Raw genomic sequence first — 23,189 nt, forward strand, 5'->3', positions numbered from 1 at the left:
AGGTGAAACTCATAACTTAATTATATTGCAAGGGTTAGACTGAAATTTACAGCTGTGGAATATAGAGCAGGCAGGAGACAGACAGGGGCAAGAGCCTGCTCATGCAAGAGGAAAGGGCATTAGAGTGCGTGGTGGTATGGTGAGGGAGAGAGGAAGAGGGACGGTCGGGCACAGAGGATGAAGAAGAGCCAGAGAAAGGCAAAGACTCAAATGAGATATGAGCAACAATAATAGGCTGATGAATCCCCACACATTTTTGTGTATGTTGATGAGGCAGGATTCAACTTGACCAAAGTCAGAAGACGTGGCCATAACATCATTGGTTACCGAGCCACTGTTGATGTGCCAGGCCAGCGTGGAGGGAACATTGCAATGTGTGCTGCCATATGTGGGAATGGTGTACCCAGCCACATTCTCATCATTGGGTCCTATAAAATACAAAATCTCAGTCCTGGGAACTCTTTATAGGGATCTCATTCTTGAGAATGAGAGGGGGTTGGTAAGAAATTACTTGCCATCGTATGTTCTAGTTTCAGACAACGTAAATTTCCATCGTTCAAATACAAATGAGGGAATGGTTTGTTGCCCACCCACTTTTTTTGAAGGAGTTTCTCCCACTGTACTCCCCATTAGGGGTGCACAATATTGACTCAATACTGTTATCGCAATATCACGTTGTGCAATTTCACATTGAAAATGTCACGGAAAGTATGCAATATTTTGTTTATTTTGTGCCTTTGCACTGGATTTGATCCCAATTTGCCACGCTTGTCTGGTACTGTAAGAAGTTGGACAGGGTTGGCATGTCTGCTGTACCACCAGTACAACATGTTCTGTTTACATGGTCTTTATTTATTTATTCATTCGTGTTGTACCTGTCCGATATGATTGTCATTTGAAATAAACCCGTGCTGTAAGAAAAGTTGTTGTTTTCATATGTTATGAATCTATTTTAATGCATTTTCCCATAACCTTTGTGTTTATACATAAGTTTAATATTGAAATGAATATTGATATTGCAATATTCATGATCATTATCACAATATCAAATTTTTTCAATATTGTGCAACCCTACTCCCCATTCCTAAATCCCACTGAGGAGTTATTTTCTACATGGAGATGGAAAGTCTGTGGTCACTGTCCTCACGACCAGTTGTGCTTACTAGGTGCAATGGATGCTGGTTGTCAGGATGTCACAGGAGACTGTTGTAGATGGTGGCTGCATCATGCCAAAATATGTTTCCCTCATTGAATTGCAAGGGAGCATATCAGGTGTGATATGTAGATTAAATGTTGTGGCCAGACAGAGAGGAGAGACTGGTTGACCCATGAAGGTGATGAACTTGCAGCATCTTTTCTTTTTTCTACATATTTTAGTTCCTAATAATTTGCACCTGGAATTTGATCAAGAGGAAGATGGATGGTCACAAGCCATCAAAAAGAGCTGTGCTACTTGAATTTTTTTGCCAGGAGCATAAAGTCACCCAACAGCAATGTGACAGACTGGTGGAGAGCATGCCAAGACGCATGAAAGCTGTGATAAAAAATCTGGGTTATTCCAAATATTGAAGTTAAAACATTAGTATTTTGTTTTTGAAAAATGTATATGAATTTGTTTTCTTTGCATTATTTGAGTTCTGAAAACAATGCATCTTTTTTGTTGTTGTTTTGACCAGTTGTTATTTTCTACAAATAAATACTCTAAATGACAATATTTTTATTTGGAATTTGGGAGTAATGTTGTCAGTAGTTTATAGAATAAAAAAAACCTGTTCATTTTACTCAAACACATACCTATGAATAGTAAAACCAGAGAAAGTGATAATTTTGCAGGGGACTTTTAGCTATATACAGATCTGGAAAAAAAATGTAGATACAAAATCATGTTTTTAACTGGCAAAGGTGGCCAGATCAAAGCTATACCTGATGATGTATGGAAACAATGTTCTTCCCAACAACAACAAAAAAATATTAAAACAACAATATTAAAACTTTTTCAATTTACATAGATAAGTAGCGATAAGTAGGTAGGTGTAAAAATAATAATGTATTTAAATATTGTTCTGCCTCAAACTGTAAAATGTCCCAAAGCTATGATTTACTTTTATATATGCTCGTTCTGTGGTGATGCTCATTTTTGGAGGATTAGCTTTCTATTGTCATGGTTCCATAGCAACCAATACTCCGGGTTGGAGCCACTCGCATTCTTGCACTTCCTAACCACAAGGCCGCTCCCTATATGAGGCCGTCCTCGGAGTGGGCCGAACAAAGGAGGCATAGGAAGTGATGTCATCGTTGTTGTCTTCCTCTCATGTAAGATGTGCCACTGCACCTCAACCCCATGGGGGGGAAAAGCCCTTAAAAGGGATCTCCTCCTTCTCCCCAATCTGTCCATCTGTATGAAGAGAGTGACAATCCGTGTGAACACATTGACAATCTGTATGAGAAGACTGACAATCCGTACATACATTTGTGATCTGAGAACACAAAAAATACACATTCGAATCCCACAAATAACAAAGATTTACAAATGCATGAAAAATCCCATAACACTCCCTGGAGTGGATTTAACAGCACTCCTCTTTTGGGATGCCTTAAGTTTTGTCTTTTACTTTGAGTATCCATTTCTTCAAGTGAAATTAAAATATTAAATATTATAAATATAAATATAATAGTGCCTATGAATACTACATTAAAATATGCTAATGTACATTCAATGTGCATAGATAGTCATCAGAGCATTTGAAATGTACAGTTAGGTCCAGAAATATTTGGACACACACAATTTCCATAATGTTGACTCTGTACGCCACCACAATGGATTTTAAATTAACTGACGGAGATGCAATTGTAGTGCAGACTTTCAGCTTTTATTCAAGGGGGTTGAACAAAAATATTGTATGAAACGTTTAGGAAATGCAACCATTTTCATACAGTCCCCTTATTTCAGGGGCTCAAATGTATTTGGACAAATTAACACAATCATAAATAAAATGTTCCTTTTCAATTACTTTGTTGAGAATCCTTTGCAGGCAATGACTGCTTGAAGTCTGGAATGCATGGACATCACCAAATGCTGGGTTTCCTCCTTTGGGATGCCTTAAGTTTTGTCTTTTACTATGAGTTTCCATTTCTTCAAGTGAAATGGATACTCAATTGGGTTGAGATCAGGTGATTGACTTAAAAAAATCCTGGGTTGCTTTTGCAGTATGTTTTGGGTCATTATCCATCTGTAAAGTGAAGCGCCGTCCAATCATCTTCACTGAATTTGGCTGAATCTGAGCAGACAATATATCCCTATACACTTCAGAATTCATTCGGCTGCTTCTATTTTCTGTCACATCATCAATAAACACTAGTGACCCAGTGCCATTGAAAGCCATGCATGCCCATGCCATCACACTGCCTCCACTGTGTTTTATGGATGATGTGGTATGTTTTGGATCATGAGCCATTCCAAGCCTTCTCCATACTTGTTTCTTCCCATCATTCTTTTACATGTTGATCTTAGTTTAATCTGTCCAAAGAATGCTGTTCCAGAACTGGGCTTTTTTAAATGTTTTCTGGCAATGTCTAATCTGGCCTTTCTATTCTTGAGGCTTATGAAAAGTTTGCACCTTGTGGTGAACACTCTGTATATGCTCTTCTCAAGTCTTCTCTTTATAGTAGAATTGGATAGTGATTTGTCTACCTTGTGGAGAGTGTTCTTCACTTGGCTGTTTGTTGTCAAGGGGTTTTTCTTTACTATGGTAAGGATCCTACGATCTTCCACCAATGTTTTCTTCTGTGGACATCCAGGCCTTTTTGTGTTGCAGAGCTCACCAGTGCATTCTTTTTTCTTAGAATGTACCACGCTGTTGATTTAGCCACTCCTAATGTTCTTGCTATCGCTTGGATAGTATATATTTATTTGCAGCCTATGGATGGCCTGTTTCACTTGCATTGAGAGCTCCTTTCACTGAATGTTGGGGGTTCACAGCAACAGTTTCCAAATGCGAATGCCAGACCTGGAATCAACTCCAGACCTTTTACCTGTTTAGTTGATGAAGAAATAACAAAGGATTACACCACACCTGTCCATGAAACAGCTATTGAGTCAATTGTCCAATTACTTTTAAACCCTTAAAAGCTGTATTACCAAACCTTCCTCCAATTTGGATGTGAATACCCACAAATTAACGCACTTTAAACCCATATTCATTATTTAACTGTAACTTGAATTTATTTTGGTGAACAGCCAAAATAACAAAACTTGTGTCAGTGTCCAATTATTTCTAGACCTAACTGTACATGTGATGAATATGATAATAGGTCTATGTTGCTGGTTTAGAAGCCTTATGGCCTGGGGGAAATACTGTTTGTGAGTCTGGAAGTGCGTTCCCTGATACTCTGGTAACATCTATGAACCGGCAGTAGTGTAAACAGACTGTAGCCTGGGTGGCTGTAGTTTATTATAATGTTCCGTGCTTTCCTAAGGCATTGTGTGTGGTAGATGCCTTGCACAGAGAGGAGATGGCAATTGAATATGCGCTCCACTTACTTCACCACCCTCTGGAGGGCAGCTGCCTGGTACTGCAGGCCTGCAAGGATTCGGTCACTGTTGCACCTGTAAAGGTTGGTGAGAGTTTTTGCAGAAATGCCAAACGTCTTGAGTCTCCTCAGGAAGTAGAGGCGCTTTTGGGCCATTTTTGCTGCTGAGTTGGCTTGCCTGGACCAGGTGAGGTCATCTTTGATGACACAGAGGAACTTGAAGTCGGAGAATCTCTCCTCTTTAGCTCCATTAATAAGTATGGGGGCATGATTCCCCCTGCTTCCTGAACTCCACGATCTTCTCCTTTGTCTTGCAGATGTTGAAAGAGAGGTTATTGTCCTGGCACCATGTAGCCACCAGGTAGTTGGAGATGAGACCCAGGATGGTGGTGATGTCTGCAAACAGGAGGGGACTGAGTACGCAGCCTTGCGGGGCTCCAGTGCTCAGGGTCAGTGCAAAGGAGGTGAGGCTGCCCATTCTCTCCACCTGGGGTCTGCTCGTCAGGAAGTCCAAGATCCAAATTCGAAGGGAGGAGTTACGTCCCTGGGTCCTGCGCTTTGGAACAAACTTAGGCACAATAGTTTTGAATGCTGAGCTGTAGTCCACGAACAGCATCCTCACGTATGTGTTGCCTTTTTCCAGGTGAGAGAGGGCTGTGTGTCATCAGGGCGATCTGTAGCTGTATAGGGCTAGTTGGCAAATTGTAAGGGGCCCAAGGTGTCAGGAAGGATGGAGCAGATGTGGGTTCTGACCAGCCGGGGAAAGCACTTCATGAGGATGGAGGTCAGTGCTACAGGGTGGTAGTCATTCAGGCAGGTGATGGAAGGTTTCTTTTGGTACAAATATTGCCTGTTTCAACCTAATACCTTAATATTGAAAACATTTCTTAGTTGAAATGCACACTAAAACTGTTGGCAAGTAGAATTTTAGGTCAGTAACTTAGCAACTTGGGTTGTCTATTAGGTGAAGTTACATGTATTTGTGATTTTGAGGTGGATATGAGGATTTATGCAGGAAGTGTGAATTTGTTTGTGTGTGTGTGTGTGTGTGTTTTGGTGGGCGGGGATATATATGTAGGGCAGCTGTGATGCTAATCCACTCTGTGCCTACTTAAGTGGTGATAAAGGAATCAGGACCAGAGTGTCTTCAGAGGGAGGGGACAGCTAGCTGGGTGTTGACGACTGATGTGGAACATGGTGTGGAACCATAGCCTCCACTGCTCACACATTCCTCCTTCAGTCCAATCCACATACCTCAGTGCATTCAGCTAGCTGAAGCCCTGGAGCATTGACTCATTTTTGTTGGGGAGGAAAGATTTGTTGCTGTAGTACTATCTAGAACGGTAAAACGAAGTTAACTCCACTGTTGGATACATTTTGTCAAGCGAGAGGGCATGGGAGGCAGAGAGGAGCCAGTGTGTAGGTTTGCTCCTAACACCAGCACCACCAGCAGAAAGGTTTTACCTCACACACGGCTGAACAGACTCAAGCTCCGACTGATCCACTGCCCTGTCAGGGGTCTGCAATCTAAATCAAGCTCCCATGGTACCGACAGGTATGTTTGTCCTCTAGACTTAACTGAGCTGTTTTCTACTCAGGTACAGTCTCCACATGAGATCATAGGTATGACTAAAATTTTGGGTGTACCATGATGTCTGTGTTCATTTGTGTTCATTCCTGGGCAATGCAGGGCTTATACTTGTACATAGACTATATGGGCCCACTCTACAGGACAAATTTACTCTCAATTTAATTTAAAGGGCTTTATTTAGTGGCCTAATAATTAGAGCATCTGAAAAGTAAACAAAAGTCTGGCTGATCAAATACTCGAGCCAGCCAGGAAAAATATGCAGTTCTGTCCCTGATAAAGGCAGTTGACCTTTTTTGACATTTTCTATTTACATTTTGAAAATAAAAAAGATACAAATAAATTCAAATACAAATAAGCTTAAACAAATCTGAATACATTGCACACAGATGATTAAATAAAATGTTGTACAGTGTTTTAATAATTTGCAAATAAATTGTTAATAGAAATATAATTATGAATGACAGGTTAGAATAAATCAACACTAGTATAAATCAACTCTAGTTTCCTTATGGTTGACTGGAAGCAAAATTTGCTGATGTTGTATGGTAGCTTTTTTAGTCTGTATGATGTGCTGTTCATCATACAGACAAAAAAAGGGTTGTGTGCCTACAGATGGGGAGGGAACAGGTTGTCATGTTGAGTGAGTCATTTTGTGTTTGGTGGGTACATGTGTGTGTGTGTAAGGCAGATGCGAGACTTGATTCTCTTCAGATGACTTTGTCTGGAAGGTTATGTGAGCAATAATAATCAGTCTTAGAGTTGTGAGGGATAATACCAGATCTTATTTTATGATCTTATTTTATTTTCTATAACCAGGAACTTTCTTTAATCTGTGAAATAGTTTTTGTCTTAAATATCAATTAGTCTTTGAGCACTTTTTTGAGTAGGAGTTTGATAAGAATTTTGATAAGACTTGGTAGATTTGTTTTGGGACAGTTTTGACTGTATATCTTCTGAAATACCCTTTTTTGTATGAACTCTGAGCCTGTACTTGGATTTCAACCCTGGGATTATCTTTCTATTTCAACATTATTCTAAGAAGCTTTTTAAACAGGTTTAGAGAAACTAGCAACACGAGTCAATCCTCCCTTGTGGCCTTACTGTTTAGGCGGCATAATCACAATCAAGTAGTTTAGCATGTCAAAGGCCTGATGTTGATGGTATCAAGAGTTGAGTGTCATGTATTGGTGTCTGGACCTATTTGGCAAGTCTTTGGCCGGAAATTGATACTAAGACACTGTCTGTTAAATGAATGACACACACCGTAACATTTTTAAATGTCATGATCTAAATCTCAAACAGACATGCACATATGGGCATAGGAATGTCAGAGATTTTTCTTTGCTGACTGGTCAAGTGAGTTTTAAAGATCTGACATTCCACTCAGATAATGTGAGTCAACAACTTACTTCCAACTGAGAGTAAAGTTATTCAGTGGAGTCATTATGAAGTCGCCTGGGGCCCTGTGCAACTGCAGACTAATAATAAGTACTTGTCAGCTACATTGTAAATTGTCGATCAGACTGGAACTTCTAGCTCTATTATTAATCATGGAATTTATCTCTGATTCCCTAGGTTAGTAATAGATATAAAATGCATTAATTACAACTACCATGCTCAGAAATGTATGCAATCAATAGACATTATGCAATCTCAATAAGAGGAGGATGCAATCAGCTTTGGATACATACAGATGGGTGAAAAATTTAAGGAAAAAACAAGTGTCTCAATAAGGTGTTGGGCAACCAAAAGACGCCAGAACGTCTTCTTTGTGGTTTGGCATAGATTCTACAAATCTCTGGAACTCTACTGGAGGGATAGAACACTGTTCTTCCTATAGGTATTCCCTCATTTGGTGTTTTGATGATGGTGGTGGAAAGCACTGTCTAACACATCGGTCCAAAGTCTCCCAAAGGGTTCAACTGGGTTGAGATCTGTTGACTGTGAAAGCCATAGCATATCATTCACATAATTTTCATACTCATTAAATAATTAATTGACCTCCCATCAGGATAGAAATCTTTCACTATAGGATAAAGGTGTTCACTCAGAATAACATGGTAATGATTTGCAGTGACACGTCCCTCTAATTTGACAAGTGGATGCAAACCATGCCAGGAAAATGCCTGTAAATGCAACTTAACAGAGCCTCTCATTGATTCAGGTTTTTTATTTAACGTCACCAGACTGTATAATATGGCAAGAGAAGCTTGGTTGAAACTCAATTCTACAGTGACATCTAGTGATTACAGAATGTATCACACCTACAGACCAGTATTATTTAGAACAATGGAAACCTGAGTCTTTGTGTCCGGTCCATGCTCTCCCTCTCTCCCTCTGGCCCTCCCTCCCGAGTCCCTCCTCCAGCTTTTGTCTCCATCTCTCTAGAATGTGGATCTCCCTCTGTCTCCCTCTTCTCTGTTTATGTAAAATTATTTCTTATTGTATCTTTTGTCTGTCTGGTTGTCAGGAGCCTGAGTTCCACCGAGATGAACGGAAAGCCCTGGGCCGGGCCAAGCTACCAGGACCAAGCTGCAGCTGTACACACACAGGAGGACAGTACATTGGCCCAGCTGGAACAGCCACAGCAGCAGCACCCTGACAAACTGTGTCTGGACTCCTTCTGGAGCGAGGTGGAGACCATCCGCAGCCAGGGCAGCGGATACACTGACCTTGATACTGACAGTGCCAGACGAGACTCCAGGCACTCTGAAGGTAAACACAGAAATATAGGGATGTTGTCAGTCAGTCAGACCATTACCTGTGTGTGTCTGTCGTCCTGTTCTAAAAAGAGGCAACTAGCTGTTATTTGATTGCGTCAAACCATCTATGCCTACACAATGAACATTGGTTACTTAATAATTCATGAAAGTCAAAGTAATGGCAAAATATCCACGTTTACATGCAGAAATCAGCATTCATGCATGCAAGCAAGTATTCTATTTCACATGCAGTGCAATGACTGCTAATGTTTCCAGCCTGTGTAATGTAATGTGGATTATATTATGTAATTATTATAAGTGTATTCATATTAATGACTTTCTAGTGTGTTGTGTGTAGATATGAGTTTCACTGACTCAAATGTGTGTTGTAACTTGAAACTCCCAGGCACACTACCGTTCGAAAGTTTGGGGTCACTTAGAAATGTCCTTGTTTTCCATGAAAACATACATAAAATGAGTTTGAATAGGAAATAATGCAAACTGAATAGGAAATATAGTAAATATAGGTTCGAAATAATGAAATATAGGTTCGAAATTATGATTTTTAATTTAAATAATAATTGTCCCCTTCAAACATTCTAGGTGTCAATTTGTTAAAGTAATCTGAGATTTCAACCCATGCTTCCTAAAGCACCTCCCACAAGTTGGATTGGCATGATGGGCACTTCTATCAAGGGAGTAGTACACTATAGTAGTTCTTCAGTTCCTTGGCAATTTCTCGCATGGAATAGCCTTCATTTCTCAGAACAAGAATAGACTGGCAACTTTCAGAAGAAAGTTCTTTGTTTCTGATGATTTTGAGCCTGTAATCGAACCCACAAACGCTGATGCTGAAGATTCAAGTTACAATGTTTATTTGTCAAATGCACCGAACAACACAGCGTCATCCTGCACAATGAAATTCTTGTGACATTGCACCCGACAACTATGTAATGAGAGTTGAGAAGAAGATTATATAAGTTGGGAGAGTTATTGAATGTTATAGATACATATGAGTGCAATAAGCTTATAAATAGAGACATAGCACACTACAACTATGTACTGAGAATTTAAGAAGGAAAATGTACACACAGCAAAAATATAGCAAGAGGATAAAGCAATAATATACATAACATTGTACATAGCAGCAGTTTAAAAAGAGTACTGTAAACTAGAAGCAATATTGGTAGAAGTATTGAATATAACAAATATGGCAAGTATGGCAGTAATATACATACTTTTTTTTAACTGCCATCAATTTTGATAGAGTAGGATGGGGGAGTATGAACAGTATGGTGGAAGCATTGAGTATTATAGATAAATATGAGTGTTATATGCTTATGGTCTACCTCTATGATCTACCTCTATGTAGATATTCCATTAAAAATTCCTTCTAGAATAGTAATTTATAACATTAACGATGTCTACACTGTATTTCTGATAAATTTGATGTTATTTTAATGTAAAAAATATGCTTTACTTTCGTAAAAACAAGGACATTTCTAAGTGACTCCAAACTTTTGAGCATGAGTGTATGTAATGTGCGGTTTAAGAGGATGGTTCTGATCAATGACTTAATTGTGTATATTCATTCTCCTCTACTGTGTGTTCCAGAGGGGGAGCAGGAGAAGCAGTGGCTGCAGGATGCAGGTCTTTCCACTCTGATAAGACAGCAGAAGCAGAGACCAGACCAAGACAAAGGCGTAGACAGTGAGGACCAGGATGTTGACCAGGCTATCCTGCTGTCCACTCTGACCCGTACGCAGGCCGCAGCCGTCCAGAGGAGGCTAGACTCCTACACGCTGTCCCTGAGGAAGAGGAACAAGCCAGCTCCTCGTGACGTCAGGGAAGTCTTCGGCTCATCCCCCTCTATTGCGCAGGTCAGACCAACCCCTAATTCACTGTTTTCACTGAAATTGGTTGTCGACACTGATTATCTTTTTATTCTGATTCCTTTTTGAACTTGTAGCCCTTCTATTTCCTGAAAAAACAGGATGCTTTTCCTGTTCAGGGACAGTCACAGCAGAAACTAGACCCAATAATCACATACATACATTGTTTGTAAGCTAATAATTATTCATTTTTAAACACATTTTTCTTTTAGATCTGTCAAGTGGACATTCAAGGAATGAAGGTTAACAGAGAAGAAGAATTTTGTTAATGAGTCTTGTTCATTCATTTTTCTGTTGTCTATGCTCACTGGGGTGGAAGGAGTTGTAACTGTCTCTATTAGGAAAGACGGATGACCTATCTGACTAAAAGGAAATTGTGTACAAAGGCCATTCTTTGTTCTCTGTGTCTCACAGCAGCCCCAAGATAGGAGTACCACTGCTCTTCCTTTGATGATATCAGTTTTGTAACATTAGAAAACACACATTCTCTTTCTCTGTTCCTATTCCCCTGACAGGGAAATTATGCAAAAAGACATCTAGGACCCCAGTTGAAATAGGATTGGCATAATACTTTTATTTATTATTCACTCTCGGATTTGTACTTTTATAGCTGTTGGCCACAATCATCCCCTCCCCGCCACTGTCAGTTGTTACTGTAGCGTGTCATTGACATCTGATTGAATTCTTCTTCACATGCAGACACCTCTACCAGAGTCTGAGCGTGTAGAAGCAATAGCATCTATATCAGAAGAAAGCATGGAGAGAATCCACAAGATCCCAATACAAGGTACTAACTAGCTACACATTTCTGGTCATATACAGTACCCTTAAAAAATATAAGATATGGACATGAATGATTGCTTCTCCTGTTCTAATTGATTCATCCGGAACTCTAACTCCACTGACTGGCTTGCCTTGCTTCCCATAACAGGCTATTCAATTTAAGATCTTTTCAGTTCAGCATGCACAAAGAATATGTTTACTGGTGTTTTACCACATCAAATAGCTTCGTTAGAACAACTATAAGGCGCACTCATAGAAATTGAAAGAGATCTCCGCTGTTTCCATGCCATCCCATTCCAGTATAATTTGAGGCTATGTCTGTGTGAAGTGGTCAGTTTAGGAATACACTGTTATAATTGGTTATATATAGTTACATTTAAGTTTCAAGATGTATTTATCAAATGTACCAAACAACACAGCATCATGCTGCACAATAAAAATATTGTGACTTGGCACCTGACAAATACATAGTGAGAGTTAAGTTAAGCGAATATAAGCAAAAATACAGCCAGACCAAAAAATTATAATAATGCAACAATGTGCAAAACACTGTACACTAGCAACAGTTTAAAAAATGAATATTATAAACTAGCAGCAATCTGGGTAGTATTATTGAATATTATAGAGACATGAGTGTAATAAGATCATAAATGGTGGAAGAGCACACTACAACAACATTGTGAGAATTAAGAAGAAAAATATATACACAGCAAAAATATAGCAAGAAGATAAACAAAAAATATACATAATTATTTATGAATAATTATATATACATAATTAATCAGTAATAATTGATCTTGATAACTTTTTGGAGTTAGAAGTCGTACCCTTTTTCGACAACATTAAAATGGTGGATTTATTTTTAACATGTGGTTATTTATCTTTGCCAGAGGACCAGCAGCAAGGAGGAGCTCTTAAAGAGGAGATATTCATCACAGACGTGGCCTACTGTGAACAGGCAGCCATTTTGTTAAAACAGGCCAAGCTGCCTCAGATACAGAACAACGGCCGGAAGAGGAAAGAGGACGGTACACTGCCTGTAAGACTCTCACTCACCTCCATCACTGCCTCGGTTTTCTCTTTGTGTTACTGGCAGATTGCCCCTTGTCACAAATCTAGGATCAGCATTTACTTAACTGAAGCCTTCGTAAACGTCAGAGTGGAGAATTGCAAAACTGCCACAGGATCGATTTCTAGAGGCAACTTCATTGCTCTTTGCTATGTTCATTGATGCTCTAATCCAGTGGGAATTACTGCACTGAGTGCATACCTTTTTGTTTCTTGCTTGTCCTCTGTGAAAATGTAATCTACAAGCCCAGGCATTGCAAGCATCATCCTTTACCAACTGAACCACACAAGACCACACTGTTTGCCAACTCTGATTAATCCCCATGTACAGTATGTTATACAACAGTGTTAGGAGCTCAGAATGAAAGGAAGTATTATTTTATGTACGTACTGCACAGAGAGAGTTTAGGAGAATTGTGTCACTACTTATTGAGATGAAACCTCTTACGCTTATGCTCTTAGAAACTGTTGTGTTCTATTATTCCTTTCTGACAACACGTATTCTGAATATACATGGCATAAAATATATATTGAATCAAATGTATTGGATAAAGCCCTTTTTACCTCAGTTGACAGAAAAAAAGTCTGTCAATTGATTTCTTTTAATAGACATTGCACACAGAAAACAAGTATGGTTTCTGTCTGCCCCCCATACAGAGGGTAATCTGCCCCCAGTGTCGTCTGGGTGTGACTCGTACCCAGGACCTGTCCAACCAGGATATGAAGAAGGTTCGTCAGCTGGCCCTCATTGACATGACAGCACTCTGTGACCTTCTGGAGCTTGACATGAAGAGGCACAAAACCCCCAAGAGGAAGATATCGGGTATTAGAGCTCCCCATAACACAAAACGCACGCACATCACATGCCTGTCCTGTCACTGCTAAAAAACACAAGCCCTGGGAGATGTTAAGGTTGAATAAGGATTGACTGCTGTGCTAACCCCCCACACTCTCAAATTCACAGAGAGCGCCCTGTTTGGGGTTCCACTGGCCACGCTACTGGAGAACGATCAGAAGGTCAAGCCAACTGCCAGCACTCCTCTCATCCTCCAAGCAGTAAGCTAAACATCTACATCAATTTCTAGTACCTGTATTAAAAAGTAGACAAGAGCATGACATGTGTGACTGGAGCTTTTCCAGAATGAACATACTTTGAATACATATTTTTGATGCATTTTCAGGATACGGATATGTAATACAACACATGTGCAAACTATTTTTCATGCATTTTGAAGTTGATTTCAATGCACACAGTACAATTTACTGTATTTTGGAATACATTTGGAATACAGATATATTTCAATGTATTTATTCTCATATTGGTGTTCTGAGGCCTCTTTTTGTCTTTCCTCTAGCTGCTTTCTTTCCTGGAAAAGAAAGGAGTTGACTCAGAAGGCATTCTGCGCGTTCCAGGCTCTCAGTCCAGAATCAAGGTGAGATTTGGTTATCACATGAAGATCACTACATGATATTTGGTTATCACACAGAGGTTATTGCATTGTTTATCCCTCACCACACCTTGTTAGGCGTCACCGCTACACATACTATCATTCAACTAAATGTGTCTAATAAACAGGAATCTCAACCCGACCAGAGCTTTTCATTGAATACATTTGGGTTGAGATTCAGCTACTGTATTTCAACCCAATTCACAGGGTGCACAAATGTTTTTTGGAGGTTTATTGCATTATCGCACATCACACTCAAAGGATCACTTGTTGTTGGTGGCTAGACTACCTTGGAAAAGTCACATGGTTCATGTAAAAGGAGGAGTAATAAGCTCAGAAAAATGTGCCCATTTTTTACTGAATCTTGTCTATGTCCCATGGTTTTATCAGAAACTACAGCAGGATCTGGAGCAGAACTTCTACTCTGGAAGGTTCAGCTGGGACGAAGTCAGTCCGAATGACGCTGCAGCCCTTCTGAAGAAGTTCATCAGAGAACTTCCGTCTCCACTGCTCACCGTAGAGCACCTGAACACATTCAGCGCTGTCAGGGGTGAGCTGGCCCAAGCAGAAAGTAACAATGTACCCTTATTCTTATCATGGAATCACAGTCACATACATCAACTCACATCAACTCAGTATCCACAAACACTTGGTAATTCATCAGTTGCTGTAGAAAGGTGTAAACATGCACATCCAACTCGTCAGGTGTAGGATGAAAAAAATATTGGTAATGATAGAAGAGAGTATGCAACTGATAATTGAATAAGATAAAACGCGGTTTGACAACGTTTCAATCCCAAACGGACCTTCATCAGACCTGACAAAGGTCATTTTTGGATCGAAACGTTGTCAATCTTTGCATTTTATCTTATTCTATTAATTCATCAGTTAGTCACACTCATTGCTCTCTATCTAAGCTTTTACATCTTCTGTGACAACCCCCCTGTACTGTAACAGCTGGGCAAGGCCATTGTCGTGCCGATTGTTGGATTTCTGTTTTTTTAGGTTTTATTATTATGATTCTATGTCAAGTTTTTCATCCCTTGAGTTTATTGATTTCACTTGTGTCTTCAGTCTTCTCACATGTCTTGTTTTCGCCTTATCAACTCCATATTTAGTCTCCCTAGTTCCCTGTCTCTTTGTCGGTCATGGTTTCTTGTTACGTCTGAGTTACCTGTCCTTGAGTTTTGAGTCCTGTAAAGCCTTGTCGCAACATAGTACGTTTTTTAATTAAAAATCTTTGTTAGTGTTCATCTATGCTAATGTCCTGCTTATTCATAACATGTGACATTTAGACTTCTTCCCCTAGCTGATGAAACATGGGTTCATCAGTCCTACTATTCCTGTCACACCACATTAAGCTTTACAGATGTGATCATTGTAAATGTCCAGTGATTCCCAATACTTTTTTTATTTTTATTTTTTTTTTAGTGTTTTTTTTGGCAGTAAACAATATCATTTTGCTAACATTAATCTTTTTTTCGCTAATGAACATTGAGAGAGGATGACAGTGGGGAAATTTAGAGGTTACGTCAAATGGCATTAGGCTGGACTCAAACTGTTGCAGACTTGGGTGCTGGAGGCTGTGGTATCACCACAAGATCAGCCTATTTGTTTCTGTTCCTTTCTGTTGACAGTTTTTTGTCTTCTTCCAATGAACGTTGCTTTTTGTTTCGTTCATTCAAACCTCATCCACTGTATACTCTGCAGAAATGACAGTGTGATGAGAATATTCTTTCCTCTCCTATCTAGATATCCCTGAACTGAAACAGAAGCTACATGTCTTGAACCTTCTCATCCTTCTTCTACCTGACCCTAACAGAAACACACTTAAGGTATGTTGATATATTGATAACTGACAAAGCTATTTTGAGGTCTGTTAAAACAGTCAACTCCATATGAATTCATTGTAGTTGCATGCGCTGAACCAGAGAATGGATTTGAATTGGTATTTACTGAAAAGTAGTAGGTAGCAGCCTTAAAGATTGTATGCAGGGTCATAAGAATGACTAATTATAAGAAGTGACATACAATACTTAAAAACATAATAATCAACAAAACAAAATAATAGTTTGATTATACTGTATACTACACAAAAACCTAATTTGGTTGATAAGCACTACATTGAAAACAAAAAATAAACAAAAGCACAGGAGCGTTTCTATGTTTTCTTTCTCGGAGGTAGCATGTACTTCACATCTCATGCACATTTTAAACCTCCACATTTACAAAACGTCTGGAAGCAATGTCATGAGCTGTTCTGATGTCATATATTCTATTGGCCATTTAGCAGAAAGTTTTATCCAAACTGACATACAACAATGCATGAATACATTTTCTGACTGGTCGGTGCTGGAAATCAAGGTATGCACCATTCTTCCATTAAAAGAGCATTCCAACTAATGCTCTTTTAAGATTTAATTAAGTTTGTAGATAATAACTTCACATAACTAGACACATTTTATGTGTATATTTAAAGAATGAGTCATTGTATGCTCCTGCCTTAATGGATTAAAAAAATGAATTAACATTGTTGTCTTCATTAGCAAAAGTCTCCAGTTCATATCAGACACCAAAACATCATTATGTCTTTATCACCACTCAAGTCAACCATATCACTCTCAGCAACAACCAAATCTTAATGTTCATAGAATTTGCTGGAGTTCCTGAGTAAGGTGGTTTCTAGGGAAAGGAAGAACCGTATGAACCTGTGGGCCGTTTCCACCATCATGGCCCCCAATCTGTTCCTCCACAAGGCTGTGCCGTCCCGCCTCACTGATGAGGGTCCGGGGGTGGAGAAGGGACAGGCCGAGAAGGCTGCTGATATCATGAGGCTCCTCATACGCTACCAGGACTTTCTCTGGATGGTAAATTGAACAGCTGAGATGGGTAGTAGATTCATGTCACACAACTTTCAATGTAAACAAAATGCCTTCAGACCACTGAACCAGGTGAATTTGCAAAACAACTTGATTCTTCACAGATCCCGAACTTCCTGATGAGCCAGGTGCGTAAGCTGAATGAGAATAGTAACCGGAGGTACCAGTTCTATGACCGGCGCATCAAGAACCTGCTGAGGAAAATACACCAGGACAGCAAGGAAAAGCCTGACAAGAACTCATCTGAGGTAAGTTCTTAACTAACCTAGATTTGTTTATAATATGTTGTTGGTTCAGAGACCACTGTAAATATAAACTTTATACAAACAAATGTTGCATTATCTGTATAAAGGATGTGAATAAAATAACTACAATATTGCAAGTCTTCAGATGGAAAAAGTCTGTAACATTATGCAAATAGACTATATATAATAGACTCACTGTTTCACCACACCCCAGCTGTGTCGTACAGTGAAGATCCAGGTGGCAGAGTTGATGAGCAGCACCATGGAAGTTCAAGTTAACACAAACTCCAGAGCATCTGACCTGCTGGCTCAGTTCCACAGGCATCTCCAAAGCTCTGACAACGTCAAGGACCTGCTGAAGCGGTACATTAAAGCTACACTCATTCAATGAAATGTATTAAGTTTAAAGACCTTGACAGTTTTCCTGAGTATGACCAAGGAAAACTCCTTCCTGTTGACAACCTTTTGCAGAATAATAATGGACCCATTGTCCTTTGATGAATTGTCCTTTGATGTTTATTTAAAAGATATAGTACATTACTTTCCTAGATGTTCAGCCCTTCTTTCCATCTATTTCTGTCTTCTTGTTTTTTCCAAATGTCTTTGACTAAAACAGCATATGCATATTAGACCTAAACTCTTACATTCCACTCCACAAAGGCACATCCTTACTTTCCCATTCCCAATCTGGTCATTTTCTAATCATATATGTGTATTCTAAAGTAAGGGAAAACATTATTTGATCCCCTGCTGATTTTGTACATTTGTCCACTGACAAAGAAATTATCAGTCTATAATTTTAATGGTAGGTTAATTTGAACAGTGAGAGACAGAATAACAACAACAAAAATCCAGAAAAAAGCATGTCCATAATGTTATAAATTGATTTGCATTTTAATGAGTTAAATAAGTATTCGACCCCTCTGCAAAACATGACTTAGTACTTGGTGGCAAAACCCTTGTTGGTATTCACAGAGGTCAGATGTTTCTTGTAGTTGGCCAACAGGTTTGCACACATCTCAGGAGGGATTTAGTCCCACTCCTCTTTGCAGATCTTCTCCAAGTCATTACGTTTTCGTGGCTGATGTTTGGCAACTGGGATTAAGGTCTGGAGACTGGCTAGGCCACTCCAGGACCTTAATGTGCTTCTTCTTGAGCCAGTCCTTTGTTGCCTTGGCCCGGTGTTTTGGGTCATTGTCATGCCTGAATACCCATTCACAACCCATTTTCAATGCCCTGGCTGAGGGAAGGAGGTTCTCACCCATGATTTGACAGTACATGGTCTCGTCCACCGTCCCTTTGATGCGGTGAAGTTGTCCTGTCCCTTTAGCAGAAAATCACCCCCAAAGCATAATGTTTCCACCTCCATGTTTGACGGTGGGGATGGTGTTCTTGTGGTCATAGGCAGCATTCCTCCTTCTCTAAACACTGCAAGTTGAATTGATGCCAAAGAGCTCAGTTTTGGTCTCATCTGACCACAACACTTTCTCCCAGTTCTCCTCTGAATCATTCAGATGTTCATTGGCAAACTTCAGACAGGCCTGTACATGTGCATTCTTGAGCAGGGGGACCTTGCGGGCGCTGCAGGATTTCAGTCCTTCATGAAGTAGTGTGTTACCAATTGCTTTCTTGGTCACTATGGTCCCAGCTGCCTATTGCAACTCCACGAGGTGAGATCTTGCATGGAGGCCCAGACCGAGGGTTTCTTCCATTTGTGAATAATCTCACCAAGCTGCTTGGCGATGGTCTTGTAGCCCATTCCAGCCTTGTGTAGGTCTACAATCTGGTCCCTGACATCCTTGGACAGCTCTTTGGTCTTGGCCTTGGTGGAGAGTTTGGAATCTAATTGATTGATTGCTTCTGTGGACAGGTGTCTTTTATACAGGTAACAAGCTGAGATTAGGAGCAGGACAGTGTGCTCCTAATCTCAGCTCTTTACTTGTATTAAGGACACGTGGGAGCCAGAAATATTTCTGATTGCACAGGGGTCAAATACTTATTTCACCGATTAAAATGCTAATAAATGTATATATTTATATTTTTGTTATTCTGTATCTCACTGTTCAAATAAACCTACCATTAAAATTATAGAGTGATAATTTCTTTGTCAGTGAGCAAACATACAAAATCAGCAGGGGATAAAAAAAGAAATCCCTCACTGTATATCTCAACATTTTATGGTCTGGTATGATATGGTCTATAATGTCCCCTCTTGAGTTCTTGGCAGAACACACATATAATGTTGTGAGAGAGTATTCACACATATCAGGTGGTGAGGGACTATTCACATGTATCAGGTTGTGAGGGACAATTCAAACGTATCAGGTTGTGAGGGACTATTCACACGTATCAGGTGGTGAGGGACTATTCACACGTATCAGGTCGTGAGGGACTATTCACACATATCAGGTTGTGAGGGAGTATTCACACATTTCAGGTTGTGAGGGACTATTCACATGTATCAGGTTGTGAGGGACTATTCACATGTATCAGGTTGTGAGGGAGTATTCACATGTATCAGGTTGTAAGTAGTTCTTTAACAAACGTATAGAACTAAAATACATATGCATTATCAGGAAAAGGCATGTTTTCTCACAACCTCAAAACACAGGACCTGGGAAAAGCCAAGCTGTGGGGCCACTGCATTAAGACCCATCAATAATACTGCATTGACATTCTGCAAGCGGAATTTGCAAATGCTCAAGTTAACGGAAAGCACTGAATAAATAGCATGGCTAATTGCATGTGCGTCTGTCTTTTTTTTCACAGGAATGGTTCAGTAAATGGTTCGATGACCTACCCCGACTGTGCCATCTATGAAGTGGGTGGAAACATCGGTAAGTCCCACTGGCCTCCAGACTCTGTTCAGGCTGAAATCTTTGTTAAGTTGCATGAGTGACTCTGACTAGCATGTCTCTCTGGTCGTTGGACTGATTACCTTGGCCAGGTCATAGTAATGAATGAGATGGAGGGAGCTGTCACAACTGTTATACATTTCTATTTTATCTTTCCAATTTTCAACTGTTTTGGCAATGTAAACACATGTATTCCATTCCAATAAAGCCCTTGAAAGTTAAATTGACGGTGAGAGAATGACCCATTGATTTCCACATGCAGTTATTGGAGGAGACAAATGCTTAGACATGTAGCTCAGTTTAAACTGTCTTTAACCATTCCCTTTCTGATGAGATTTGATCTCAGTGAATGAGCCTGTGTATATATATGGTGAAATTATGTGGTCCTATGTTTTGTGTTTCTGGTCTGTACCATAGGTGAACACTGCCTAGACCCAGAGACCCATCTCCTGGACTTGTACAACAGCAACCCTGGAGGTGAGTGGGTCATCAAGCTGAAACCCTTCGCCACCAGTAGAGGGCTGCAGCAATAAGAGACAGCCACAGGCAGAGGGAGAGGCCAGCAAGGGGCTTCAAGCCCCAGTCAGCAAGAAGTGAATTGCTGCAGTTATAAACACAAAGACTGATCCCCCTATCCCCCCTTTTCTCTGGACAATAAGGGGGAGACCAGACTGGGAGGAGCAAAACACAGAGAGACAGCAAAAAAAACATAGGACTTTCTAAAGAGAGGTTGGATCTGAAGTCGATGCTTGACTTGTCAACTTCCAGAGTCTATCCAAATGGAGATTTGGAGCACCTGGCTACCACAGCGCTCATTCTTCCTCTCTTTCTTTTTTGTATTTCTCTGTTCCATCTGCTTAGACACTTGACGAAAAAGGGAACAGGCAAGGAATGTATAAGATGCATTCCTTTTTGTTGGTTTTGTCTTTGTTGTTGCAGTGGGGACAGTCGGTATGAACTGATGCCCTGTCTCCTGTTTGTGACACTTCGGCTGTGTTCTCTTCTGGGCTTTTCAGGCTCTCTATAAGAGACCTAATCAGAAGACTGAGACAATTATACTCTTCAAAGGATCAAAGGTCAACCTCTAAGACTTTTATGCATGATCTCCAAAGGGAACTTTTGTTTAAAAACAGAGAGTGAAGCTGGACTTCGTTTCTGTTTTTACGTCTTGTTTTGATTAAGTGTGATTAAGTGATTGACTATTTATAACTGATTGGATGTGTCTATGGGTGTGCAATTGTCTGTATTAATGAATGTTGCCCTTTGAAATTAATAGGAGCATCTGATACTGGTGAAGTTGGTAACATTACAGTCATGTAAGCTCCTTCAATCTTTTTCTTGACGTTAACAGTGTATTTTGCTGTTGTACAGTTTTATTGGATTCGTTATTTGGATGCCCTTCTGTACCTCTGCCTTTCCCCCCCCTATTGCTCATTTGCCATGAATTCCTGTTTTAAAACAAGAAACAAAAATGAAACCTATGAATAGGGTTGGCTTATTTTCATCAAGCTAGGCATTGGACACTATCTGCCTCTGTTTATGCATGTTCCTACAAATTATTTTAGTCCTCAATTGAACAACAGGTCCAACCAAGATGTTACTTCATAAGGGCTGCCACATTGGACAGCTGGGGAGCAATTAGGGTTAATTGACTTGCTCGAGGACAAAACAATAAATGTTTCCCCCTTTGCTAGCTTGGGGATTTGATCTAGAAACCTCTTGGCTACTGGTCAGGTGTTCTAACAACTAGGCTATTTGCCAATCTACATGTATTACCTTCCCATGAATGTAATTGTTCCATACAGCGCCACAGTTTTCTTCAGCAGCCATTTTAGGTGAGAATGAAGCAGTGTTCAGTCTGCAGTATTATAATGACACTGAGCATCCATCATTACATAATTTCCTCTCCGTCAAATAAAATGCATTACACCAACCATACTAGACAAGTCACTTTGTTCAAATGTTTGATAAACAGAAGTTTAATAAAAGTCAATATATGGCCAGTATTGCCTGTCTGTGTCTGTATGCGTGTTTGTGTATGTTGAGCTTCACTACACAAGCTCAATTGGCCTATGGCTGAGTCCATGGCACAGTTCGATGCACATGCACAAAGCACTGATAGAACACACACATTCAAAGCAGTGATAGAAAAGGCCTTCTGCTGATGTTAATCAGTGGAACTAGGTCATCTTTAAAGCTCTGTACTCCCCCAGGGGAACTATTGACTACAGGCACCTCAGGCTGACATACCCCAGCCAAAGCCAGAGCGCATGGATATTGTTTGAATGTGTGGAATGTGTGTGTGTACACATATGTGTGTATGCATACGAACACCATCTGTACTCCACAAACTCGCTTGAAATACTTTATTTGAGTCCACAGATCAAATGTACATTCAAGAAGGATTCAAATAATTTAAAGGTTTTTGCTTGTAGGGACCCAACAGAACCTCCTTCTCCATTAAGGCTATCCATGACCACTGACATGGAGCGGGAATACACACAAAAACTCTAACAGCCTTGTAGTGCATTATTATTGAGAGCCGTTTGAAGAGTTACAATTGGTTTACATTCAATCCTATTTTCCCTAACACTAACAGCCAAAAACCTTACTTAACCTTGTACACACACCCTTCTACTTCTAAAAATTGAAAGCATTGGTAGTAATTGAACTTTTTAATACAGTATCCTATACCTATCTGTTAGTTGCTTTAGGTTTTTATACAGTTTCCAAGACCAGTCTGGTAGTTCTTTATTACCACTGGATTAATATGCAAAAACACATTAATTAGGGTTTGATTGAATTCAGGTATCACATGCTACAGTTTTTCATCACTACAGCAGTGCTCAGATATATTAAGCTGACAAAAACACTTAATAGCTTTAAGGGTTTACTACATACGGTGCTCAGTGGTCAGTACGTTTGTTTGTTGTAAACCATGGAACTACCACATGATTTTGTGAACACAAAAAATGTTTGGATCAAAATCTATTACTTTTTACTCTTACAATGTGGAATTTAGTAGGAATGGTAGGAATGGCACAAAAACATTTTTAAAATATATATTTTTAAAGTGTACAGTATTAAATCACAAATATTGAATGGAAGCTCTAATATTCATTGTAAAACAAACTTAATGTACATGCAGCACACAGCTACCACAACCACAACATATATTTTAAGGGTAAAGGTGATT

At 39.7% G+C, this 23,189-nt stretch overlaps 1 protein-coding gene across 3 annotated transcripts in view; it reads left to right on the plus strand.

The window, feature by feature from the left end:
* LOC105017410 (rho GTPase-activating protein 40) overlaps positions 1–21,999 on the plus strand; it is a 56,506-nt gene extending 34,507 nt beyond the window's left edge. For 2 of the 3 annotated variants that reach the window (XM_010882009.3, XM_010882010.3), the window contains 14 exons: positions 8,592–8,836; positions 10,438–10,703; positions 11,415–11,502; positions 12,389–12,537; positions 13,224–13,389; positions 13,531–13,622; positions 13,922–13,999; positions 14,405–14,564; positions 15,767–15,849; positions 16,666–16,881; positions 16,998–17,141; positions 17,353–17,501; positions 19,908–19,975; positions 20,411–21,999. In XM_010882009.3, the coding sequence (XP_010880311.2) occupies positions 8,592–8,836; positions 10,438–10,703; positions 11,415–11,502; positions 12,389–12,537; positions 13,224–13,389; positions 13,531–13,622; positions 13,922–13,999; positions 14,405–14,564; positions 15,767–15,849; positions 16,666–16,881; positions 16,998–17,141; positions 17,353–17,501; positions 19,908–19,975; positions 20,411–20,526 (2,020 nt within the window). In that variant the 3' untranslated portion in view covers positions 20,527–21,999. Of the gene's footprint in view, positions 1–5,765; positions 6,086–8,591; positions 8,837–10,437; positions 10,704–11,414; positions 11,503–12,388; positions 12,538–13,223; positions 13,390–13,530; positions 13,623–13,921; positions 14,000–14,404; positions 14,565–15,766; positions 15,850–16,665; positions 16,882–16,997; positions 17,142–17,352; positions 17,502–19,907; positions 19,976–20,410 lie in introns of those variants that run through there. The other variant, XM_020055184.2, reaches the window with a different exon arrangement.
* Positions 22,000–23,189: the final 1,190 nt, after the last annotated feature.

This window comes from Esox lucius, chromosome 17 (genome assembly GCF_011004845.1).
Source record: "Esox lucius isolate fEsoLuc1 chromosome 17, fEsoLuc1.pri, whole genome shotgun sequence".
NCBI classification, from domain to species: Eukaryota; Metazoa; Chordata; class Actinopteri; order Esociformes; family Esocidae; genus Esox; species Esox lucius.